At 40.0% G+C, this 23,746-nt stretch overlaps 1 protein-coding gene across 1 annotated transcript in view; it reads right to left on the reverse strand.

Moving 5' to 3' along the window:
• Positions 1-22,672, reverse strand: part of KCNU1 (potassium calcium-activated channel subfamily U member 1) — a 66,455-nt gene extending 43,783 nt beyond the window's left edge. The window contains exons 1-17 of the mRNA XM_069799635.1: positions 22,629-22,672; positions 21,834-21,924; positions 20,939-21,050; positions 20,249-20,324; positions 19,721-19,796; positions 19,199-19,369; positions 18,673-18,764; positions 17,911-18,021; positions 16,297-16,402; positions 14,386-14,468; positions 13,446-13,515; positions 12,859-13,014; positions 10,815-10,927; positions 10,642-10,710; positions 8,671-8,760; positions 8,439-8,539; positions 4,415-4,511 (exon numbers count right to left, since the gene is read on the reverse strand). Coding sequence (XP_069655736.1) covers positions 4,415-4,511; positions 8,439-8,539; positions 8,671-8,760; positions 10,642-10,710; positions 10,815-10,927; positions 12,859-13,014; positions 13,446-13,515; positions 14,386-14,468; positions 16,297-16,402; positions 17,911-18,021; positions 18,673-18,764; positions 19,199-19,369; positions 19,721-19,796; positions 20,249-20,324; positions 20,939-21,050; positions 21,834-21,924; positions 22,629-22,672 — 1,658 coding nt within the window. The remainder of the gene's footprint in view (positions 1-4,414; positions 4,512-8,438; positions 8,540-8,670; positions 8,761-10,641; positions 10,711-10,814; positions 10,928-12,858; positions 13,015-13,445; positions 13,516-14,385; positions 14,469-16,296; positions 16,403-17,910; positions 18,022-18,672; positions 18,765-19,198; positions 19,370-19,720; positions 19,797-20,248; positions 20,325-20,938; positions 21,051-21,833; positions 21,925-22,628) is intronic.
• Positions 22,673-23,746: the final 1,074 nt, after the last annotated feature.

A 23,746-nucleotide genomic window follows, 5' to 3' on the forward strand; every position in this document is an offset into this window, starting at 1 on the left:
AACTTCTTCCTTATGCATCCCAAACTCCAGAAATGCCATTTGCGTAGTTAAGGAGGGACTCCTTTTAGAATTCCACCCCTGAAGTGTTTGAGAGGTACCTATAGGCATCCACACTTTTCCATGTTTCTACAAACCCTCTGAGGTTTGGCTATCAATGAAACACCCCTTCGATGTCTCTCTCCCATTCTAGCAATAAAACTAAAGCTGAAGGAACATGAAACTTGTCTAATTTGTGAGGTTTTTTGCTATGCCAACAGACTGCTACATTTTCCACAGAGCCCCCACCCTGTAGCGTAAATACCAGGTAGTGATCAAAAGCACAATGTGCCTGCTGACAAAAGGGATCTTGCTCACTGTAACAACACTTTCTCCACCTTTATCTATCTCCTTTTTCTTGAGAACACAGTTTTACACTTGTCCTTCATACAAATAACCCGAGGGTGGGAATTATTCAGAAGGCTCGTGTTTGACACCCCATCTGTTCATTTCTGACAGCGATATATAATGTAAGGCTATAAAAACTTGAAAAATAATGCAACATAAAAAGGGATTGACTCGGCTCCAAGAGGCCATAAACGGTAACAAATACCATTGTATGATTTATTTCATGCTGTAATCTTTACAGTAAGTCATCTTTCAGACATTTCCTTGTGACAGGTTTTAATAATATTAATGCCCAGAGCAATCCAAATCATCGCCAATAGACATATTTATCAAGCTGCCAATCCAAGTAAATGAAATTCTATAAGCAATAATGTAACATGTTTAAAGGAAGCTAATAAAACAAGTCAGGAGAGAAATATTACTGCAAAGTATGCTCTCTCTAATCCAGCCCTGGATTTTATACAGCCAAAATGCAAATCTTTCCCTCCATGATTTATCGCTCCAAAAATACCAATGACCTTTTCAGGAGCTCTTGCACAGCCCTTCTCACACATTTATAAAGATTGTGATGCATTCTGCCAGATGAGCTGAGCTGGAGCGCTCAGCATTACTGCCTTGTTTTGCCCTACCTTTGGATTGGGAAGTGATGGGTAGCATCAAAGAGTAGGATCTTAAGTCTTTAAGATTTATTAAAGACTGACAAGCCTTAACATAGGCTTGGCAACTCAGCAGGTATTTACGAGCAATTATCCAGGCACTAGATAAGTTACAATTAACAGGGAGATAAAACTTGGTTCTTTAACCTGGTTTCCCTTTTAATCTAATTCAGTTTCTACTAATCCATTGCTTGGCTGAAGTGACTGCACCAGGGCAAAAGGGAAGGAGACACTGCAGAGTTGTGTACACATGGAGCCTTGCTCACAAACATTCTTTCATGCCTCACTAGAAACTTAGCAGGAATGAAAAACAAGAGTCAACAATTCAGCAAAACATACACCATTAAATTTGTCATGCCTTAGGCAAGAATGTGTGGAAAAACCATGACTAGTAAAGCAAGTGTATCGATGCAGGGGCTCAGAAGTGCTTGAGGAATCCTAACAGGTCTTTATGTATTCACTTCTGGATGAGCTTTATAGGTATTAGGGTTTTGTTGTACTGGTTTGTGACGACTTTTTAAAAATTTTTTTAAATGATGCTAATTAAGTTCTCCTGGATATAAAGATCTGCTTATTTTCAGTGGGGGAAACAAAAAGAGAAAGGAAGAAGTGTACAAGACTTAATATGCGCAATACAATTTAAGATATCTTTCATTAAAATAGTCTAGGACACCAGCAATATTGGCAAGACCTGAACCAAGTATGTTCTGAGTCTTATCCTACTATACTTTATTGAATTTCCCTGCATTATGGTTTGATTATGTTTTTCATTGATTAGCCCATATGCAAATCTTGTCTCAATCTCAGATGCAAATTTCTTTTTAAAAAAAAATAATTGGGATTTAAATATTTAGTTGGCTAATGTCCCAGTAAACACAGATCTTTTTAAAGGACCCTATAAAGGGGCAAGAGGGTTAGTATCCAAGTAATTTTAAAAGTACTGCCTGCTGGACACAGTGGAAGTAATCTCTATTGCATATTCAGAGAACCCTGGAAATGACACTTGTGTTAAAATGTCTACCTTCTCTGGATCAGACTGCAGTTTACCATCCTAAATCAAATGGAGCAGAGATTTGAACATGGAGCTCCCCTTGGTCACTGTCCTGACTATCCTAATTTGGAAGCAAAAGGTCAGTGTTAGCTTTTCTATTAGCAGAACACCCCAGGTGGAAAACCTCACCTTAATCTGAAAATGGGCAATTGGATCCAATTCTACTCTTGGTTTAAATAATAATAAAAAATATTTCAGATTAATTTGAGAACTCTAATGTTATGAAGAGTCAGCCCCAAAGAGCTGTATTTTGCATTGTGAAGTTTCCTCTATGACTTTCAATACCTCATTTCACCCTTTCCTACTTCCCTTTGCCTTCCCACTCTTTGTCTGTTCTTTCTATTTAGACTGAGAGCTCTTTAAGGCAGAAACTGCCTTTTACCATGCACATACACAGCATCCAGCCTAACAGGATCCCAGTCCCAGTAGAAGCCTCAAGGCACCGCTATAATACAAATAATAAATACTGCAACTAATAACAACAGTACAGTAAAATGTCCTCCCCAGGGAAGTGCTGGAAGACCAGTCTCTGGTGTCATTTAAAACTAAACACCAGAAAACATACCTGCACTGACTGGATAGAATATAGAGTCTTTATGATATGGTGATGAGGGAGAATCTTGATGGGGATGGGAACAATTATTTATCTGCATATTTGGCTATTTCTTTAGGGGATTTCAAAATATCTCTTAGTAACATTTTTGTTCCTCACTGCTAAGCAGCAGTAGAGATCTCAGGGAAAATAAATAAATAAATAAGAAATATATAATCCCCAAGGTGTAATCCTGGAGTATGGAAACTCACTTCACTTAAATACCTCCCTCTGGCATAATTGACTTTTCATGTGCATGTTAATAATGATATTTCAGCAGGTTGCGAGGGCTTGTTCTTCTCTCCCTACCCCCCACCCCCTTTGGTAAATTATGTTATTGGGCATGAGGAGGGGGAGGGACACATTATAAATCTAATTATGTTTTCGTTTATATTTAACAAGTCAGCACAATCTGGTAGTATGCGCATATGTATTTACTGTGCAGTCCCAATATTTACAGCTGACCTAATCAGTTGTAGGACAGCAGCACTGAGCAACATTTTATTGTCCCAATACCATGTACGTGCTGGGGACAGCTGCTAAGATGCAAAGCTCTCCAGAGGACACCTTAGAGTCCTTGCCATACTGACATTTGCCTTTGCTGCTGAAGCACAAGACAGGGTTTTGAAGGGAGGGGAGTCATCATTTATTGAGCCTCTTCAGTTCTACAGAGCTGCAAATTGCTCACAAGCAGAAACAAGGCAAGGAATACCAGTTTGTGCATCTCTTCCCCTACTAGGTTCCTGTTTACTCCCTGCAAATCCTAGTGTGACACTGTTTGCTAATATGTCCTGTTACCTTCTCTAGTGGATGCTTTGGAAGAGCGTAACAGCTTGCTATTACTGACAGCTCAGTATCAAAACCACGATACTGGTCTGATATGCTGATATGCTTCCTTATGCTGAATGTAGCAGCTCAGGATAGGAGGAGTCCCAGTGCAAGTCAACTGGACTGGCAAACTAAGTACACTGTAGAAAAGAATACTGCAATTCACACCTTGCCTTAGACAGCAGACGACTATGCTCTGCCACCAGTTTGTAAACCCTGCTGGGAAATCAGATTCCTCTGGCTAGGAAGAATTTAGATGGCCTAGAAAGGACTCCTCTGGCATGCATTACTGATATTAGAGAAAGGCTGTAGTGTGTGATTTCTCTTGGATCTCCATTTGCTTTAGAACAAACTTCTTTTAGAGTATACCAGAGTTTGCTACTCTTCCAGGTTGCTGCCAGCATCACACTACAATTAAATATCTGAGCAAAGAGCAAATCGTGGTGTTGGCTGTTAATGCTCCTACACCTAGCTGCTCCTGCCTCCACTCTGCTCTCTCAGAAGGAGCCAAATAAAATGTGCTCATGACTCAGCTGTTCAGCACTGGTATCATTGGGCTTCTGTCTGGAAGGCAGTGAGCGCTTTCAGGAGATGTACCAATCCCTTCCTTCTCCTTCCCTTTGTTCCTCCATAGTGCTATCAGAGGTTCACAGAACAGGCTTTGAGCTTGCAGGAGAGGATGAGAGGCTAAGGATTTGGATGCATAGGCATACGTTGTGTTTTCTATGCTGTTCAATTGATCAAGATAAGGAGAATCCATAAGCATCCACTTCAACCACAACTACCAACAATAGCAGAATTAGTAAAGAGGCACACCCTGCTGTTCCCACTTTCCACACAAATTTGCAGTCAGTCAGTCCAGGAAATGTCTGCTCAGCATACACACAGCTTTACATTTCTTACCCAGTAACAGAACTCTGAGGTGGGAGAACACCAAGGGACCTTGACTTTGCAGGCTCTCCATCTGAAACATGTGATTCTCTATAGAATTTCAGTTTCTCTGAAACAAAGGCAATGAAACAGAATTGGGTTCCTTTTGTATAGCCTTCAGTTGCATTTTGGTTGTGTCAGCAAATGGCTACCATGGCATTTGAGGATTCTGTGGGGGCTTCAGAAATGCTAGACAAAGGAGCTCTGAGTAATTGGTTATTCATACCAACTGCTCAGAAATACAGCATAGCATTATAGTAATTCCACCTAGCATGCATAAAACAGTCTTAAATATGGTGAGCACTACAAACTTAACACACCATTTCATTCCAAAGGGAGCTCCTTCTCATTCTGAGGTTCTTGTGTTGGAATCTGGAAGCTAAAACTCATACAGAACTGCAGAGTTTTTCTCCCAAAATGAAGGAAACCTTTGTCAGTTCTGCAGGTGGAGGCACAGATGAAGTAAGCATACCATCAACACATAGCCAACACACACTTGTGTGACCTGTAAGACCTTTGTTCTCCCATTTTGCATGGGAAAGAACAAGATGTGTTCTCAACTAGAGAGAATCACAACTTACATTGGAAAATGAGGGGGTTCCAGAGCTGGTCCGGAAGGGGGTGAGCAGGTTTCTGGGCTGGTTTTGTAGGGAGGGGGAAGTCCAAGATGCATGGGGGTACTGGGGCTGGGCCTGTCCTTAAAAGTGTGGAGGAGGAGGATCCTGGTCCTGCAGGGGAGAAGGCGTGCTCTAAGTGCTCTATGAAAACATGGTCCTCCATACAAGAAAAAGAAAAAAAAAAGCCAGAGGGTAGGAAGAGTTCATACTGTGTACTTGTACCATCCTTATACCTGTCCTAAGTGACTTGCAACTATTCTCTGAGAGTCAAACCATTTTTAACTTCCTCAATTTCCCATCTGGATATCAAAATTCAGAAAGGCTAAGTGGCCTAAAGTCCTAGATTGAATCTGAGGAAGCAGATCAAGAAAATGAGCTCAAGTTTCCGAAATCCTGAAGTAGCTATTTAACAGCTGGAACATCTTTTCTCTGACACTTGATCTAGTCCTTTCTGGGCCATAATCTGAGGTCATGGGCAATTAAGCCCAGCATTATAACACCAGGCAGTGATTTGAGAATGTACAGCAGCACCCTCTGAGATTTTTTAAGAGTACCAGAGCCTGCCTACATCTCCTGCTTTTCATGGTGATGTAGCTGGTTCAGGATGCATGATGTTACTCCTCACACTCCCCTGGTCCGTACTTTTGTTGCTAGTCTGCATTCCTCCCCTTGTCAGCATTTGACAAGAGGCGCAGCAAAGCTCTCCATGTCACATGTGTCTAAACATGTCCAACGCACACAGATGGGAAAGGAAAGGTTGGACTCTGGAGGAACATTCAGACACATGTATCTTTTTATCTCACAAACTGACAGATGAACCCTCTCACACACCTTTAACTTTCTTATGATGTCGTAACTATTGCCAAACTATACTAACCCAGATGAAACAGCTAGCAATTCCAAAAATACCCCTGAAAGAAAAAGGGACAGACATCCGTCTAAATAGGTGATTTGTCAACCTTAACCTGTAATTCGGCTACACAGGTGTGCTAAAAGCAGGTGCATTTACCCTTAGTAACAGGACACCAGTTTCTACACAGCCTTGTGTTCAATGAGGCTGGAGTTGGATGTGGAGAGAGATAGTTCTCTGAGGAGGCTACATGCCACTTGATTCCTCTAGGTCAAGCTAAATGGAATAAGTCAAGTCAGAGAATGAAAATTCAGAACAGCCTGTCTTATGCAGGAACTAATAAGTATCTGAGAGAATTCTCTTCCAGTCTTCTAAATGAAGATACTTGGCCAACTCCACAGAGCTGGGCTCAGTCCCAGCCTTTTATCACAGACTTCCTGGGTTCCTGTGAACAACCTGTGCAGGGCCTGACTGCTCAGGGCAGCTCTGAGGTGCTGCACAGATGCAGAACAGGGAGAAAAGTTCTCATTTACTTCCACTGCCTGATCCGAAGGTCCCGAAGAGGGGCAGGGTGTCATTGTCTCAGGAAGCCCTATTGCCTCTTAATACATATTTGATGATTAAAAAAATCACTAATAATCTAATAATAGTAATAGGTTTTGATTAAGTCTGGATGATAAAGGAAAAAATAGCCTTTGTTTTCTGTTCTGACTGCACTCAGGTACACCATTTACACTCCTGTTAAAATGACAACAGTAGCTCCTTTGACTAAAGCTCGCAATCTGTGAAGCTCCTGTATTAGTTTTTAGATTCATGACAATGAACTTGCTTTTTGCCAACTAAAATTCCTTATTTCTATTGCAGGTACTGGAGGAATACTCATCTACACTAGTTGGGGTCTTTTCCATCTAACCTTCCCCTTACTTCCATCACAATGAGTTTGGAGGAATCCAGAATACCATGTACCACTTAAACTACATCATATGGAAAGTGGAGGAATGAACCAAAGTGCTTATAATTACGCTCTGTTTTGCTCTGATACATCCAGAATCCTAGGGGAAACCAATGGCAAGGTCTTTTGCCTGGCAAAGCTCCTGATCCACCTCAGGCAACTACTCTCTCTACAGTATAATGGTGCAGAACTGCAGCTTTGCAAACAACTGCTTTTTATTAATACACATTTATACTGAAATGTCATCTTGTCCTTTTAAAATCTAAGATTGCCTAGGAAACAAGAAGAAAACCAACCAGGTGGAGAGCTCCTACGGTGTCAATGTCTTTCTATTCATTTGCCATTGACTTTTATTGAGATGTCTTTGCAGTTTATGGAAGTCTCTTTTCTGGGAGGTAACTGGCTTTCAGGGCCTTAGTTACATCTATGCTGATAAGTGTGTTGGACTGAAAATGGGCTCCAGCTTCTCTTTCTACATGACATTACTACATGGAGTCCTCCAGGTGTCAGCATGTTTGTGCTTGTTCACTCAGTCTGGCTGAGCACAGTGTGAATGAGTATTGCCTTTATCTCAAACCATCTGCAGTTCAGAGAGGCATGTTTTGTAATGTGGCTTGGCTGCCATCTGCTGCTTAAAGGATTTGCAAGTGTTTGAAATACAAGTAGGCATGCATGTGTATATCCACATTTAATGGAAAGCTCCTTCTCTACTCTTTAAAGCAAAGCACCATCTCAATGGAGGGGAGATACTAGCAGAGAAATTTAGAGGAGCCTAGAAGAGGTGTACGTTTTGGCATCAAATGCTTAATGAAAAGGCAGCAAGCTTCAATTTGGTGCAGTTACACATAGATCTGAGAGGCTGTTCTCTATTTCGATGGAAAACTAACACCTGACAAAGCCCCACATCTTCAAAAATGGAGTTTGAGGTGAAAAAGGGATAAGTTGCTCTGCTTAGGGTTAGATGTTACCCGTGATTAATCTGTTCTCTCCATCCAGCTAAGATTTGCAGTCCTTGGAGCAAAGACCATTAAGTGTTGCTATACAACTTGTACAACCTCAAAAACATTTATCTGACTTCATGTTTAAAGTTTTATATTCTCATGATGACAAAGATCTAGACACACTTCCTCAGGGAATCCTGACCAAGAATCTAGTACAAACCAGACACAAAATTCTGTTTTTATCCAGCTGTAGCTTTTGCTTCAGTTATACACATACTATAATAGTAAGACACATTTGCTTCAGTCTCTGAAGTTAAAGAACAGTATTCTGTGATAAACCTGTTAACGAGTGAAAATCTTGAATAAGGTATATTCTGTCCTACTCTTTTTTAGCCAAGAAGCTTTGACTCCTAAAAAAAAGCATAAATTTGAAGCATTTAAAGTATAATCATAATCTCTGAGACTTACTGGTATCATCAGAACACTCCCTATTTTATCAGGTAAGTAAAGGGCTGTGTATTTCAACCTAACCTTCTAGAGAAATAGTTAATAAAAATACAATTAAGAAATATTCATTCAGCCATCTTTTTCTTTTTTTTTTTTTTTTTAAATGAGAAACAGATTTTTTAAAAATTACCTGAAAAAGGTTTTGAGTAGAGTCTGCTTTTACATTGACATTTTTCAATCTGCTCTGGATCCTGTATATCGCTGTGACAGGCTTTACAATAGAACTGTGCCCTAGAAAACAAAAGTGAATTAGGCAGAACTGAATTGTGTTTAACTGATGAGAGAATAAATGCACTCATCTGCTCTTGAAAGATTTTCTGTTCTAGACCTTTTTTCAACAAAACAGTAATAGGGAATCTTACCTTTTGACTTCTGCCAGGGAATGAGCAATAAAAAAGCCCATTGTATTCTGATGAAGCTTTATCTGCGCAGATGGATTGATCAGGATGGTGCTGTATTGAGAAACAATCAAAGGAGTAATCACAGTTTGTCCATCTGGTGACATTTTTCGCCTCTGTTGTGAGAATTCAGACTATATGATCATAACAGTTTCCTCTCACCTCACAATCTTACATTAATCCTCTTTGTTACAGCTTCTGTGACTTATGAGAGACACACAAGACATGAACATGTTAACATGCTTTTTCAATGGCATAAAGGGAATTTACTGTCCACAGAAACCTGGGGGAGCCATGGAAGAACAGGGACTCAAAGCATGCAAATCAGCTTTTGTTAGGATTTCTGCAGTTTATTCAACTCTGAGGCTCCTGAGGATTTGGCAGCTTTTTTTTTTTTTTTTTGTAATTAATTTGCTAAACTGTAAACTTCATAGGATACAGGTGCTTTCACTTCCAGTGCATTATTTTTTAACATGTTTAATGTAATAAAATAATTCATAGTTTACTGCAGCCTGGATGGGTCATTTCTCCACGGGGTCACTGAGAATCCCAAATACTCACACTTAAAATAAAAGTTCTGTGCAACTGAAGATACTAAGGATGAGCAGGGTTTGAGGTATTTGTTCTAATGCTGAGCTGCTGCGCTGCTTTAAGCACATCTATGTCGAAGACCCTGCAGCATCATTAAATTTACCACTTTCCCCTACAAAGGCCACTCAAGGTACCAGCTCAGTCCAAATTCCTATTGCTTTCAACCCAGTTTTAATGAATACTGGTAGTGCGAATGGCATAGGGAAAGATGACAAGGTTGTTAACATTTTCTTTCCACACAACAGAAGGCCTGGACTCAGCTCCTCCAGATTCATGGCTCAGAGGACAAACAAAATACAAATGACTATAATTATTACTGCAGATACTGTAGCAACATCTAGACGTCCTGCTTTTAGAAGAGGTATCTGTTCTGTGCCAACTGTTGTGTAAAGAAAGCAAAAATATAGTCTCTACATCTCAAAGAGCATGCAGCTTCCTTTTCCCTCTTGCTTTCTCTTTTCATCATTCTGTTTTCAGCCAGACAATGTATGAACTCAAGGAAGAATAGATTGAGTTGTGGACTGTTTTCCATTAGTGCTAAGCAACTACATCTACTGACTTCTTTCAGTGTAGAGTTCATTCAACAATTCTGGAAGAAAGCCCCAATGTATTTCTCACAGCAGTGTTTCCCTACAACCCTCTGTTTTTGGAGTTTCTATTCTACAGTTTCGTCAAAACAGCCATTTCCTTTATAAAAAGTGGAAACAGAAATAATTGCACTCAATAGTCTGCATTTTCTGGGCGATTTCTCAAGCTTTTTAAAGATCTATGGCACTTATTTATTCCCCTTTCTGAACTAGTTCCAGCTTCCCCATTAGGATGTCTTGTATTTCATCATTAGAACAGACAGAGTCTTATCTGGCCCAGGACCAGATCAGCTTCAGAGAGCAAAAGCTGTGCTGCCAGCATTGACAAATTATCCCTTTATGACAATGCTTTACAGCATTTAGGAGCCTCTGTAAAACTCATGTGGCTAAAAAAAATGAGGAGGTGTTTCCTTTACCAATGAAAATAAATATGCTTGAGTCACCCCAAATCAGTGAGACCTATGCTGTTTGCATATGGAATAAAGGTAAGAATGGTGTTTCATCTCCCATCTCTCGCCTGATTATCTGTGAGAAAAGAGGAAGCAGAAGAGATTGCTGTATATGGTAAAATTCACGCCAGCACTTAAGTAACCAGGAACAACATTTCGATCCTGTCTCCTAAATGCTGTGCACAGGAAGATAAGAGGTGTATAAAACCTGTGCAGACCCTAGGCCGTGTTTCTTCTGAGTTCTTTGGAAATTGTTCGTTTGGAATTAGTTGACTTCTTACTAGAAGAGAAGTCTGCCAGACAATTACCTCTCCCCTTGACTGCCAAATTTGAGTTCAATTCCCAAGAGGACAAGGTTCAGTTTTAGAAAGCACAACCTGGGGAAAGAAAGCAAGGCACAGTTGGTCACAATATCTCTGTACTGTGAAAAGACACATCTGGAAGGAAATAACAGAAAAACAACCACATCTGTACCACATACCGACAAACCTCTGTAAAAGTCATGTCTGCAAAATCATTGGAGAGCTGAGAAGTCATTACTTTGTAGTCTTTGTCTTCCAGAAGCTTTTTGTCCTTCAAATATTTTCTCTTTGTCTAAAAGAATCAACCATAAACAGAATGTATTTATTGAAAGGCAAAGCAAGTAGGATATGTAATCTAACACTGGGCCGATATTCTAACACCACATGGTATTAGATCAAAGGCCCTTAGTTACTGGAAGCAGAATGACATCAGCTATATGTTGTCACAGACAATATCACAGTTGATAAACAACAGACCAGGGAAAGTCTCAATCCTTCTAGACATTTCCAATTCATATTATCATCAAAGAACAGGTGTTATTACTGCATACAAATAAAGTTACAGGGAAATTTCATGACTGCAAAGTATTGGGAGCCCATTATTTGAGGAAAGTTACACCTTACTTTGCAATAAGATTAACCTGCCTCCTTAGTTATTCAGATGAGGACTGGTCTTGCGTTAAGTTTTACCAATCATAAATACAGCTATTAAGAGGTGTGATTTATTGCTGAACTGTGATCTTCTACTCCAGTATAAGCACTTTTTTTCCTTTGGTAGTTGTGTGACTAGGGAAGGGTTGTTTATACCTAGGTAGTTAAATCAGCAAAACATTCTACTGCTTACAGCTCCTTCAGGTTTTAGACTGCCACTCACTGTGTCACCATATATGCTATTCTCTTAGCCTTCTACATAAAACTTAATAGGCTACTACAAATGTGTAAAAAAGTGTTGCTTTCCAAATGGATTTTGACATAAAAGGCTTTTTTCAATTTAAAAAGTTTGCTGAGTTTTCATAGTATGCTTAAAAAACCTTAAAATATCAATTTTGCTAGCTTTGCCATGTCTGTGAAATATTTGGACTTGAATGAAACAGCATGTGTCAATGAAAAAACACTCTAACCAGCAGCCCAATTCTACACACAACTTCTGCATTGATAAACTCTGTATTTATTTCACCTGATATCTATTTAGTTTGTCTAAATTAATTTTGTGAATTAAAAGTCCCTGAAGAGAGAAAGCAGTCAAATTCTTTTGTGCAGGAGATTAATGTGAAGTATCACATACAGCCACTAGGTGATAGCAAAACCATGTCCACTGCAGGACTAGCAAACCTGAGGCTTGTTCAGGCAACTTCATGCCTAGAAGTTCTGTATTTTTATTATTTCAATAGATCTTCCGGTATTGATTTGGAAATATCTGAGTAACTTGTGTACTGTGAAGTTAATGCATAGTTTATCAATTTTGCATTGTAGCAGGTACTGATGAGGAAAGACAGATAGAAGGAGGATAAATTTGGATCACCCTCCTTGCATAGAGATGACAGGATTTCTAATTGCCACTGTTGTTGCGTAAATTACCCTGTAAGACCCAACCAAAGAAATAAATAAGCCTAAAAGGATACTGAAGAAAGCACGCTATTAACTGGAAAAGGTACATTGGACTGATTTTCAGCCCATTTTTGGGGGTGTCAAGCAGGAGTGGTTCCACTGAAGTGCTTTAAGCACAGATTCAAATTGTGAATGCCAGACAGAATGGAATCAAACACAGATGCAGAGAAGCTAACAGGGTCCATACTGTGCAGTAACCAAAACTGATTTACTGTGTTCTCTCAGAGGCAGTGGAGCACCAGCATCACATTATTGCTTTTGAACCTACAGCAACAGACAAGGTGTTTCCATGTATCAGCTAAATGCAGCAGCATAGCTTGCTGTGGGCCACCCTTTGCTTTGGTACCTCCTTGCACACTACTGTAAAATGCATCCTTAGGTTCTTTTGCTTCAGCATGCTCTAGAGCACTCTTTTCACCTCTTGCACTGAATTCAAGTATTAAATCAGAAATAGTCTGTTAGGTTTTCTTGTCTTCTGTGCCAATCTTAATCCCAGCATGAACAAGATAAGCTTCAAAAGACCTGGCTGCAGCTTCTACTCAGAAGTTCGGCACATACTTGAGAGAAGATTCCACTGGGCTGCATTCACATTACTTAGACAAGTGAAGAACATACCTCAGTATCCTCTTTCACAATGAACAAATTGGTTAGGAGGGTAGACAAACCAGGAACAAGGCAGCTTTGGGCTATGAAGCCTAGCTTCAGTTCAGCGAAACAGACAATGCTGTCGCCTGTCCTCCAGTCCCAGCTGGGGATGTTTGGCAGGTATACCTGTTTCAGAGTACAAAAGTGATTACAGATCAGCACAGAGATAGGCAAGGCCACAGTGTTTCTGTAAAATGACAATTCTTGTCTTTCTTGCCTTCAAAAATTATTATTTTTTTAAAATCTGTGCTGGAATATGCTAGCAGATAGCTAAATGGACTTCTGAGGTTCTTTGGGTGGGTTTGGGTTTTTAGTTTTCTTTTTTTAAACATTAAATGTGGATTTGCTGACAACTTTGACAAAACCAACAAAAACAAACACAGAGTTATTCTTTATTTTTGGTAATGTTACAAGATATTCTAGATAGGTTAGTAACTGGATGAGTAAGAGGGACTGGACAAAGATCCTATTTTCATAAAAGGCAGAGATTTTTTACTCCATCAAGGCCAGAATTTCAACCATGACAACTCTCATGACAGACAAGACAATTGTGATACCTTGTTACGAGACTGAATTATCTGTAAAATTACTCTTGTGTTCGGGTAGTGATTCTTGATAGACAGCACTCTGTACAAAAGATATAATATCTGATTAATATGCTTGGTTCTCGCTAGGGTCTCTCATTTTTCACGTCAGACTAGTTTACTCTGGCAGACAGTGATTGGAGAGTCGTGACAAAGAACAGCATATGACCCAATACCCGTATCTGGGACCTCTACACTTTAAGTATATCCAAGTCCACTATGTGGAGAGGAAGGTAATCACCACCAAAAGATTTTAAGATACTGGTGCATGGCTTGGACACAGGGTGAAGAATCATACCTGTATCCCACTAGAAGTCTAGAGCTAAGAGAAGCAACAATAATGAATATTATTTGCTTTGCCAATTCCACCTGTAGATTTCATTCATAAACTAGTATCTCCACTTTAGTAGATGCCTCGCAAGTAGAAAATAAAGGTAATCCAATTTGGAACTTGGACTTCTGGACTGTTTTGGGGGTGTGCTAATTACACCACCAGATTCACACAACCCAGCAGTACTAAGGGAGTCCCCAATTTAAGTCTGCCCAGTACGAGTATGTGTAGAATTAGCAGACCTGACAGCAGAGCTGCACCAGCCAGTAGTGTGCAACTCTCACCAGTGTAAAGGATCCAGACTCCTCAACTGCTAATATTCAGGGTATTGAAGAAGGTAATTACACCATATTTAGTAACATTATATTCTGTATGGGGTTACAAGGCTGCACAGCTGCTACCTGTCTCAATCCCTCAACACATCTGATAAAATCATAGCAGAAAGCAGTCAGTTGGCTTTCAGAGTTCTCAGGCAGAAAAAAAACGTGACAGGACAAATATGTTCCCCTGCCAGCAGCATTATCTGTGTCACTATTAATATCAATCAGATAGAGATGAAAGCACTGGAGTATCTCATCCTACCTCATGATATTGGAAGTATCTTCAGTATAAGGTTGTGGAGAGTGAACATCTGCTAGAATGAGACAAGCATTCGCAGATTCCATCTGTAACCCAGGAGAGAAAAGGTAAATCAGGGTTTAACCCCATATGAAGTACAAAAAATCTCCGACAGCAAGATGATTTGGTGGCACATGTCTTTAGTTAAAAATTGTGTAAAATCATAGAATCATTTAGGTTGGAAAAGACCTCCAAGATCATTGAGTCCAACCGTCAACCATGCCCACTAAACCATGTCCTGATGCGCCTTGTCTATGCGCTTTTTGAATACCTGCAGGGATGGTGACTCAATCACTTTCCTGGGCAGCCTGTTCCAATGCTTGACAACCCCTTCAGTAAAGAAATTTTTCCTAATATCCAATCTAAACGTCCCCTGCCACAACTTGAGGCCATTTCCTCTCGTCCTATCTCCAGCCACCTGACAGAAGAGACCAGCACCCACCTCACTACAACCTCCTTTCAGGTAGTTGTAGAGAGCGATAAGGTCTTCCCTCAGCCTCCTTTTCTCCAGACTAAACAACCCCAGTTCCCTCAGCCGCTCCTCACAAGGCTTGTGCTCCAGGCCCCTCACCAGCTTGGTTACCCTTCTCTGGACATGCTCCAGCACCTCAATGTCTTTCCTGTAGTGAGGGGCCCAAAACTGAACACAGTACTCAAGGTGTGGCCTCACCAGTGCCGAGTACAAGGGAACGGTCACTTCCCTGCTCCTGCCACACTATTTCTGATACAGGCCAGGATGCCATTGGCCTTCTTGGCCACCTGGGCACACTGCTGGCTCATATTCAGCTGGCTGTCAGCCAGCACCCCCAGGTCTTTTTCTGCCAGGCAGCTTTCCAGCCACTCTTCTCCAAGCCTCTAGTGCTGCATGGCGTTGTTGTGACTGAAGTGCAGGACCTGGCACTTGGCTTTGTTGAACCTCAAGATCACCATGATCCTATTACTTGGAGTTGCGTACATGCCTGAATGTTTCAACAGTGACGCAGCTCCAGTCAAACATACGGTATGCAATGCGTATTTCTATTTTCAAAAGTGCTGAACATGTGAAATTTTTAAGTTTCTAGTGCTAACATCTTCCTAGAAGAGGTTACAAAATACGCAGCATTGCTATATTCTTTCCCAGCGAAGTCCAGCCAAAGCACTTCAAGGGTCAAAATTTGGGCAGGTCAGAAGACCTCTGTCTCAGTCATCTGATCAATATTAGGGCTGTGTAATAAAGTCATTAACAACTACAACAACATGTTTCATTTATGGTGGAGGTTTTATAATCTGCTGGGAACTGGGTGAACATCTACCGCTGTATTTCAAATAGGATATTAACAAATAGAAACCACACTAAAGTTAAAGCCAGTGGTGGTTTCTTGTTTGTTGGTAGTGTTGGTTTGGTTTTTTTCCTTTAATCCAGGTCCACTCCTTCTGCTTCTTTGGAATATTTTGCTGAGTCTTCAATATTTCAAAACACTAGGTCTCTTCTTTTCTGGACATCCATGAATGAGACCCAAATATGATGCACACTCTAAAGATGAGATAACTAAGGGTTATTCCAATTATTTAAATACAATTTCCAGAAATGCTGCACTCCATAATATTCCTCTTTCAAAACCAGATGATCACAGTTTGGCTTTCCCCTTTATTTTTCCTGTTTCAATGCTTGAAGAATTTATAGTCTGAAAAGTCTGTTATGCCTGACTCCTGCATTCTCAGTTCCCATGAGCAATATGTTGGTATGCAAAAGGTACCACTAAAATAAGTGGAGCTCCTTGAAGTGTAAATCTCCACATGAACTGAGTAAATGCAGCTCAAGCATCCTTTCATAAGGGACAAGATTTTCACAAAGTTGGCTTATCTACAAGAAAGTGCAAATGATGAAGTTCTTACTCCAACTCTCTTCAGATCTTCAGAGTTTAGTGCAGAGCCATAAAAGAAAGTCGTATAGGCTGAATAGCATTTGAACACAGCTTCCAGCTCCAGACTAGGAAGAGACCTATTCAATACAAACAACAACGGGGCGGGGGGGGGGGAAATCCATCAATCTCTCATAATTACATTCTCTGCAAGTCTCCATTTCTCAGAGAAGCTATTTGCCATAACTACTTGCTGTTTAAAAAAAGCTACAGGGATTTTGGCAGCTCAGTTAAAGTACATAGTTTAGATTTTAATGAAAACAAGCTTTTATAAAACTTAACAGTCATGGAAATGTTTCCTGGATTTTTCCTGTCTTCTGCTATTGTCATTAATTTTTCATGAGTATCATTCCACAGCCATCCATGCAACTCTAATTTTACAGCTCACTGTTACTCCACAAGAGTCAGGAAATGATACTTCCTAGGGTTTGATTCTGCATTCTCTTTTCAAATGAAACTGCTGAACTTCAACTTTCTCTCCAACTCAAGTGTTATTTTCCTATTCAATTTATGCAAACTGTATCTACCCAGGAACTTCTGTAACATTCTCTTCTACATGAGCTGTACAATACATTATCAAGATATTCCTACATTGATCCCAGTAATGAAGCATGCCCTGTAGGAAGGTATCCAATCTTGATTTAAAGACAGGAGTTGGAAAATCCACCCATTCCCTGAGCAGTTTGTTTCAGTGATTATTAATCACTTCTCACTTTCAAAAATGCATGCCTTGCTTCTTACTTGAGTTTGCTTGACTTTACGCTTTAGTTATTAGCTTTTGTTATGCCTATATTTTCCAGATTAAAGAAGATTTTTAAACTGGTTGTGAAGCTACATAGGCACTTTAATTGAGCCAAACCCCCTATCCTCTTCCTGTTATGCTAAACAGACTGAAGTCTACATCTCTTCCTCTAAAGCACTTTTTCCTGTCTTTGAACTGTTCCTGTACCTCATTTCCATTCATCCTCAATTGAACAGCTCTCTCAAAATGTCATGGTATTTCAAAAGAGATGCTTATAACATTCTTCTCACCTCTTGCCCCACTTCTACTGCATTCCAAGGTAAAATCGTGTTTGTGCTCCCAGCAATCACCTCTCTCTGAAGGTTCTGCTTTCAGAAACATGTCTAATAGCTTCAGCTAGGCAGGAGGAGGGGATCTGACAGGACAGTTGAAATGCCTATTTTTGGCACATTAAAGTGGCTTCACTTTCCTCCCTTTGCCATATGCCAGCATGACCAAGTGGAAGTTACAAGTTTTCTCCCCAACATGAAAAAATGTATAAGAAATTGAGACAGCTGACAATTATTTGATTGCCAGATGTGGCAAGACTTAAAGTCAGGTATATCTGGCAAAGCTAGCTTACTATGGAACTTACAGGGAAACTTTTTTTTTTTCCCCCAGTTGATCACAACGGAAAACATTTTATCATGAACATTCCAGCATAAAAGCTTCATTGCTACAATTTGGTTTGTAACTCCTGTTAATTAGTTACACAGCATTGCTTTCCTTTACTTTCAAATCTCCTACATTTCCCCTGAGTGTTCAGGGAATCAAAGTCAAATATCTCAGAGAAATAAGGATACTTACTCTCCCAGAAAAAGGATTTCTGTGCAAACATTTCCCTTGTCCCGAAGCAAAAAGTCTCGTAGGAATGTAGTGACACTCTCCAGAGTGATATTACCACAGACAACAATATAGCTACAGGAAGAGATCAAGCAAGATTTATCACTTTGAAAATAGTAGAATGGTTGTTGCAAAGCTGACATTGTATGAAACTACACACCTGCTTGTAGTATATTAATCACAATAATGCAGAAGATAGCTTGTGACTTTGGTTTGATGGAAATTTCATCCATCGTGACTATGTACTTCGGGAGTTATTTTGGAAAGGAAGAGGAACTGTAAGTGTTAGAAGCAGTGAATTGTAGACATTCCAAAAACAGAGTCACAGAAGGAACTTTGTAAGACCTGGTTAAAGCCGTACCTGCCCAGTCCTGTGAGTGGCAACCCCCCCCCCCCAACCCGAAACCCCTACAAAACCAAACCACACCTACAAAGACAAAAAACCACACCACCCCCACCAATTAAATAGGTCTCTTCAATCTCTAAGTTAGGCTATCATGTCAGCTACCTTCTCTTCCTTTGAAAATGAAGCCCATGCTGAAGAGTGCTGTCGACAAGACTTATCCAGACAGTCTTGAGGCAAGGATCAAACAAGAGTAAGTTTCAGGGTATCATTTAAATTACTACAGGAAGCTTTATTTAGCTTCTTATTTCTTCTGAGCTGGTTCCCAGCCTAGTCACTGACCTGATTTTTATTTTCCAAAGACAAACAGCAACGATACTTACTTTTTCCCACTCACCACTTCATAGGAGGACTTGTAATTTTTATGGCTTTCAACAATTTCCACAACTTCAGGGATAAAGTTTGCAAACAGTACCTAAGACATCAAGAAAAATCATCTTTCTCAGAGCCAATTCTGTCTCTCCTAACCATGATAAATTAATTTGTGAGAATTTAAATTATGTGGAACAACAAAAGAAATTTACTTCCGATTCCTAAAATCATTGGCAGGAATGTACAACTGTATGATGTAGTGACAATGGATTTATGCCATTGATACCTTGGATTAATTTTGTCTAGTATTTTGGCTTTAGCCAGTATTTGCAGCTGCAGGAAGAAATACTAGAAGCCCTGCCAGCTCTTAGAAAATTACTCTATAGCAATGCCAGTGAATAATTAATGTCAAAACTCTCTTTGCTCATAGATGTTTAATCCCTACCGCATCCCTGCTAAGATCAAATTTTTGGTGACACTGCTGTTCACTCTCTGTCCCCAGCTGCCATTTTCAGAAAAGAAATATAGGTTTCTTACCAAACCACCAATAATGAAGAAAATAATGAAGGTTCGACCCAATGTTGTTTGAACCACTACATCACCATAACCAACAGTGGACATAGTCATCATTACTAGGTACATGCATTTGAAATAGCTGAGGGACTGGGAATTTGCAGGCTGAACCCAAGGATCTCCATGGTTTTCTACCTGCCAAGGGGCAGGAAAAGAGAAAAGAAGAAAGAAGGTTAAATTGGTTTTGGTTTCCAGTCTATCTCCAATTCACAATTATTTCATTTAAAAATTAGCCCTATTTTACTTATTGCAGAAGTGATTCATTACCGGGGACGGAAGAGCAGGAAGGTATTGCATCAATGCAACCACATCTGATAACATACACAAGTAAAATACACTGACTTGAGTCATGCTTTGTCCTCGTACAACAAACTCATCCTCTCCCAAGAGAATGCTGCATTTGTTAGGAAAAAACATATACCCAAAGCTCACATGACAATACCAGTTTAAGGTGACAAGGAAGGATGTGTAGCTGATGATACATACCAGGTGAATAAATCCTGCAGCTGTGAGCCACGTGCTGATAAATATAGCAAAGAGCTTGGAGAGCTTGATTGAGTAACTGGAGATAGAAAGGGAAAATTCGCAGGACATTTAAAATGTAACGTACTTTGCCAGAGTTAAAATTTCCTACGCGACCCTACTCCACTCAACAAAACTCTTGTCTAGTAAGTGTAAGATTACATAAGAAGGAGTTACGATTAGAAAAATCTTCCTACATCCAGCCCTTTCTGTCATAGGCAACATGCCAAATAATCCCATTTTTGACATTTATCAATCTCTAAAACCTTTTAATATTTCTTGCATTTATGATTTCCACTCATCTCCCCACCAGCAGAGTTTCACTGAGCTGATAGTTATAAAATTTTTTCTAATTTCCAGTGCAACATTATTGATAGTACTTTTTTTCCATATGCAACACTAGTATTTTCTTTTATTACCCGAGTCAGCCAAAATACACACATCAGGGAGAATGTTAGGCTTCGAAGTGTACTCAGCAAGGCATTAACTTACTTGTTCTTTGTGATCCTGAGGAACTGCAGTATTCGTGGAAGTTCTAACAACCTAAGTGCTCTCAAAAAACGCAAACCTGCAGAAAAGTGACAAGTCAGAGGAGAAGAAAAAGTCTGTCTAGAAGTGGAGTGTTTCCACATATTCAGGTATGTTTAAATATGCCTGCTTTGTTTTCCACATATTTATAGTGGATCCTACCTCAAACTTGGTGACACTGCTCAGTATTCAGAGCCTTTATGTCACTGGATTTCCACCTATGTGCTCAAAGGAGGCCTTGAATTATGAGACAAAATAAGAACTGCAATTCCTTTGAGCTGTAACCTGAAGGCTTAAGTGACATACAGGTCCCCTAGACTATAGACCCCAGAGCATGCAAGAAAGCCATTCACAAAAATCAAGGTACCATCTTTGCTTCCCTGCTGGGTAACTCCTCATCCAGTTGGTCAAGTACAGTGATTGTTGAGATACTAAAAGCCAGGCAGACAGATAAAGAGAATGGAGACAGACTTGGGTAAATTACAAGTGCCTCAAAATTAAAGGAGTTTTTGCCAACAATGCATAATTTTGCTCCCAAAGAACTGTTTTCATACTGATGGTCAAAGCCTCTGCAAATCAAAATAAACTTGAAGGGAGTCTTGATGTAAGATGCAGGACAACATGGATGGAAAGCCATCTCCAAGTCTTACTTACCAAGCCAATTCCTCTTTAAATAATAGGAAACAAAAACCGGAGGGATCGTGAAGAAATCCACAAGAGAATTCAGCTCAAGCCAGAACCTCAGCTTGTCATCTGCTGCCACAAACTAAAGATGAATAACATCAAAAACTATCAATGCTGTGTGATCATGGGTCTCATCAGAGCAAGAAGGCAGGTCTCTGAGGAGACCCATTTTTGCAGTCTACTTCCTTCTCTATTGCTTTGGCTTCTGCAGACACCCCCTTAAACATTCCTGGTTTGTTTCAGAAAGGCTTGGGCTGGAGCCCCCAAAAAACCAAAATGGGCTGGACCCAAAGGTATAACCATGCTGTCTTTCTCTCCCTCTTTGTCACCTGCCCCTTTCATCTTTTTTCTAGGGTGTCTTTCTCCGTGGTACTGCAGTATCAGTAATAATGAATTATAAAACCAAAGGGCGGGCAAGACCCCATCCTCATTCCATCGATCTGTAACAGGAAATATCCTGTTTTCTAATTACTTAGACAAAAATTCTAATGTCAAAAGCTACAATCAAAATGTATTTCACACCAGTGAAACTAATGTCATTTTAACAACAGATGGCACGCAGCTATACAGTTTGTTCAAGAGAAGCTGAAGAGAGACCTGACTAATTCATTCAGTGGTTTAAAGACATGGAGAAAGACAGACAAGGCTAACGTGTGAGCTGAGAAATGCTGCAGAAATGCTAGAAATAACCAGATTCCAAAGGGAGAAAATAAAGTAATTACAAGAAAAGTTGAAAAACCAGAGTGGCTCAGAGTTAAGCTAAGGCAATCAAACATTATACTACAGAGCACCTGCTATCCACACAGGTAAACTACTCCCAAATATAGTTCATTTTTAACTCAACTTTCCCATAAAGTGCCCTTACCCGTAATCCAAAGTAAAGGAGGAAGAAAGCATTGAAGCCTGTATCTACATAGAGGATGCTGTCTGGAAAGGAGATCTTGAATTCCTCTGCTCTAAATGGGAAATAGGCATCACAGCCAGTGGAGGGAAGGGCAAAAAAAGAAAACAAAAAACAACAGAGTGGCTATAAAGTGACATTTGGTTTGGGTTTTTATTATAAAATAATCACTAAACCAAAATTTAAATGTATTCACAATTTTGTGTAATTTAAATCTCTACTTTCTCAGTGGGTTAGGCAGAATAAATCACTGCTAATAGCAGGTTATCATTAGCATTAGCAAGCATGTTAAAACATGATGTTATTTATCTATCATGCAAATATACTGGAAAGACTGGGTTTCATATATTTACAGAGTGCTTATGCAAATCTTTCTGTTGACTTCTTCAGGAAAACGGTTTCACCCTTCTCTTGTGGACCAGTGTAAGTATGCTCTTCTGTATTCAGCTTAGTCAGCAGAAGAGAGAGCTCCTGCAGCTGTTTCTCACTGAACCCCTTCTGAACATGTCCTTCTAACTGCCAAGGGAGTAGTTGAAGCATTGAGTAGTTTCCATCAAAGTCTGCCAGGTTAGCTAACAACACCAATTTAAATTTTCTAGGCCAGCCTCACTGACCTTGCATGAAATAAGCTTACAGAGCGCTCAAACAAAGTCTAACAGCACAGACTGATGCAAGTGGTAAAATCTGGCAGTAGAAAGCTGTGGGAATAAGCTTTTCCCACTGGTACCACCTGGTCCAACAACAGATGTTTGACTGCACCTGAAGAGATTACAGGCCACATTCACACACTTGCTTGCTGACATATTGCCTACACCAGGCTGACAGCAAGTTAGGTACATCAATTATGAGCCATGTGAGGCACCTCTTCCTCCACCCATGCAGGAGATACTTTGAAAGCAGAAACACAACAAAGTGAACTAGTCCCATAGGTCAGTCCAGGCGAACATCTACTCTCACCTACAGGTGTAACACTATTCATGGAAAGAACTCTGTATAAATAGGATTAACTGCCTGTATATTCCTTAAAAAAACCTACTCTTTCCCTTCTGAAGCTATTCCTAGATGTTTGTCAGATTTATAATGTCTTGGGATTAAACATAATATTGGATTGCTCTTGATGTGTAATTCTGCTTCTCAGGTTTACCTCTGCTGACTGAATTCAGTTGAGTGTTCCACAGCTTTTATATTCTTTCATTTTATAATTCCATTTTATTTTTTCCAGTGCTGTGCACTAGTCCAAGCAAAGAACTGAGAACAATGCTCTCGTGTATTAAATCAAAGGGGTTTACATATTAATATCTTTTTTACCCCAAGCACATTCTACAAAATATATGTATTCAGGTGAAGACTGGTAGAGGATACAGTGTGCTTTCCTACTCAGCCTCATTATTTTATTCCCATCAAATTGTTTACCAAAAGCTGGATTTTATAGAAGAGCCCCATTCCCATTTAGGTACCAAAAATAAATGCCCAGACTTTCAAAAGAGCTTTGGGTAGTGCGTGGTCTAGCATTCTCTAAACATTGCAATAGCAACAGCCAGGCTTTGAATGCTTTTGAAAATGTCTGTACCAAAACGGGTGCCAGTCCCTTTTCAAAAGCTGTAGGATTTGGACATCTGTCCCTCAGTTCTTCTGAAAATCCACCCTTGAAGGTATACACACAAAAACCTTACATACAGTGAAACTTCAACAGCTGTAACAGAAGATAGAAACCACAGTTTTTCCTTTCTGGATGCATTGTGTAGTTCCACGCACTACTCAGGTTGCTGCTATCATGCAGTTATGCCCAAGGTATGCTCTTCTGGCATCTGTAGTCCCTGTAGAGTATTGGCATCTTAAAGGAAGGGGGGAGTATGTACCTGATGACAACCCATGGA

Source organism: Haliaeetus albicilla, chromosome 13, assembly GCF_947461875.1.
Source record: "Haliaeetus albicilla chromosome 13, bHalAlb1.1, whole genome shotgun sequence".
Classification (NCBI taxonomy): Eukaryota; Metazoa; Chordata; class Aves; order Accipitriformes; family Accipitridae; genus Haliaeetus; species Haliaeetus albicilla.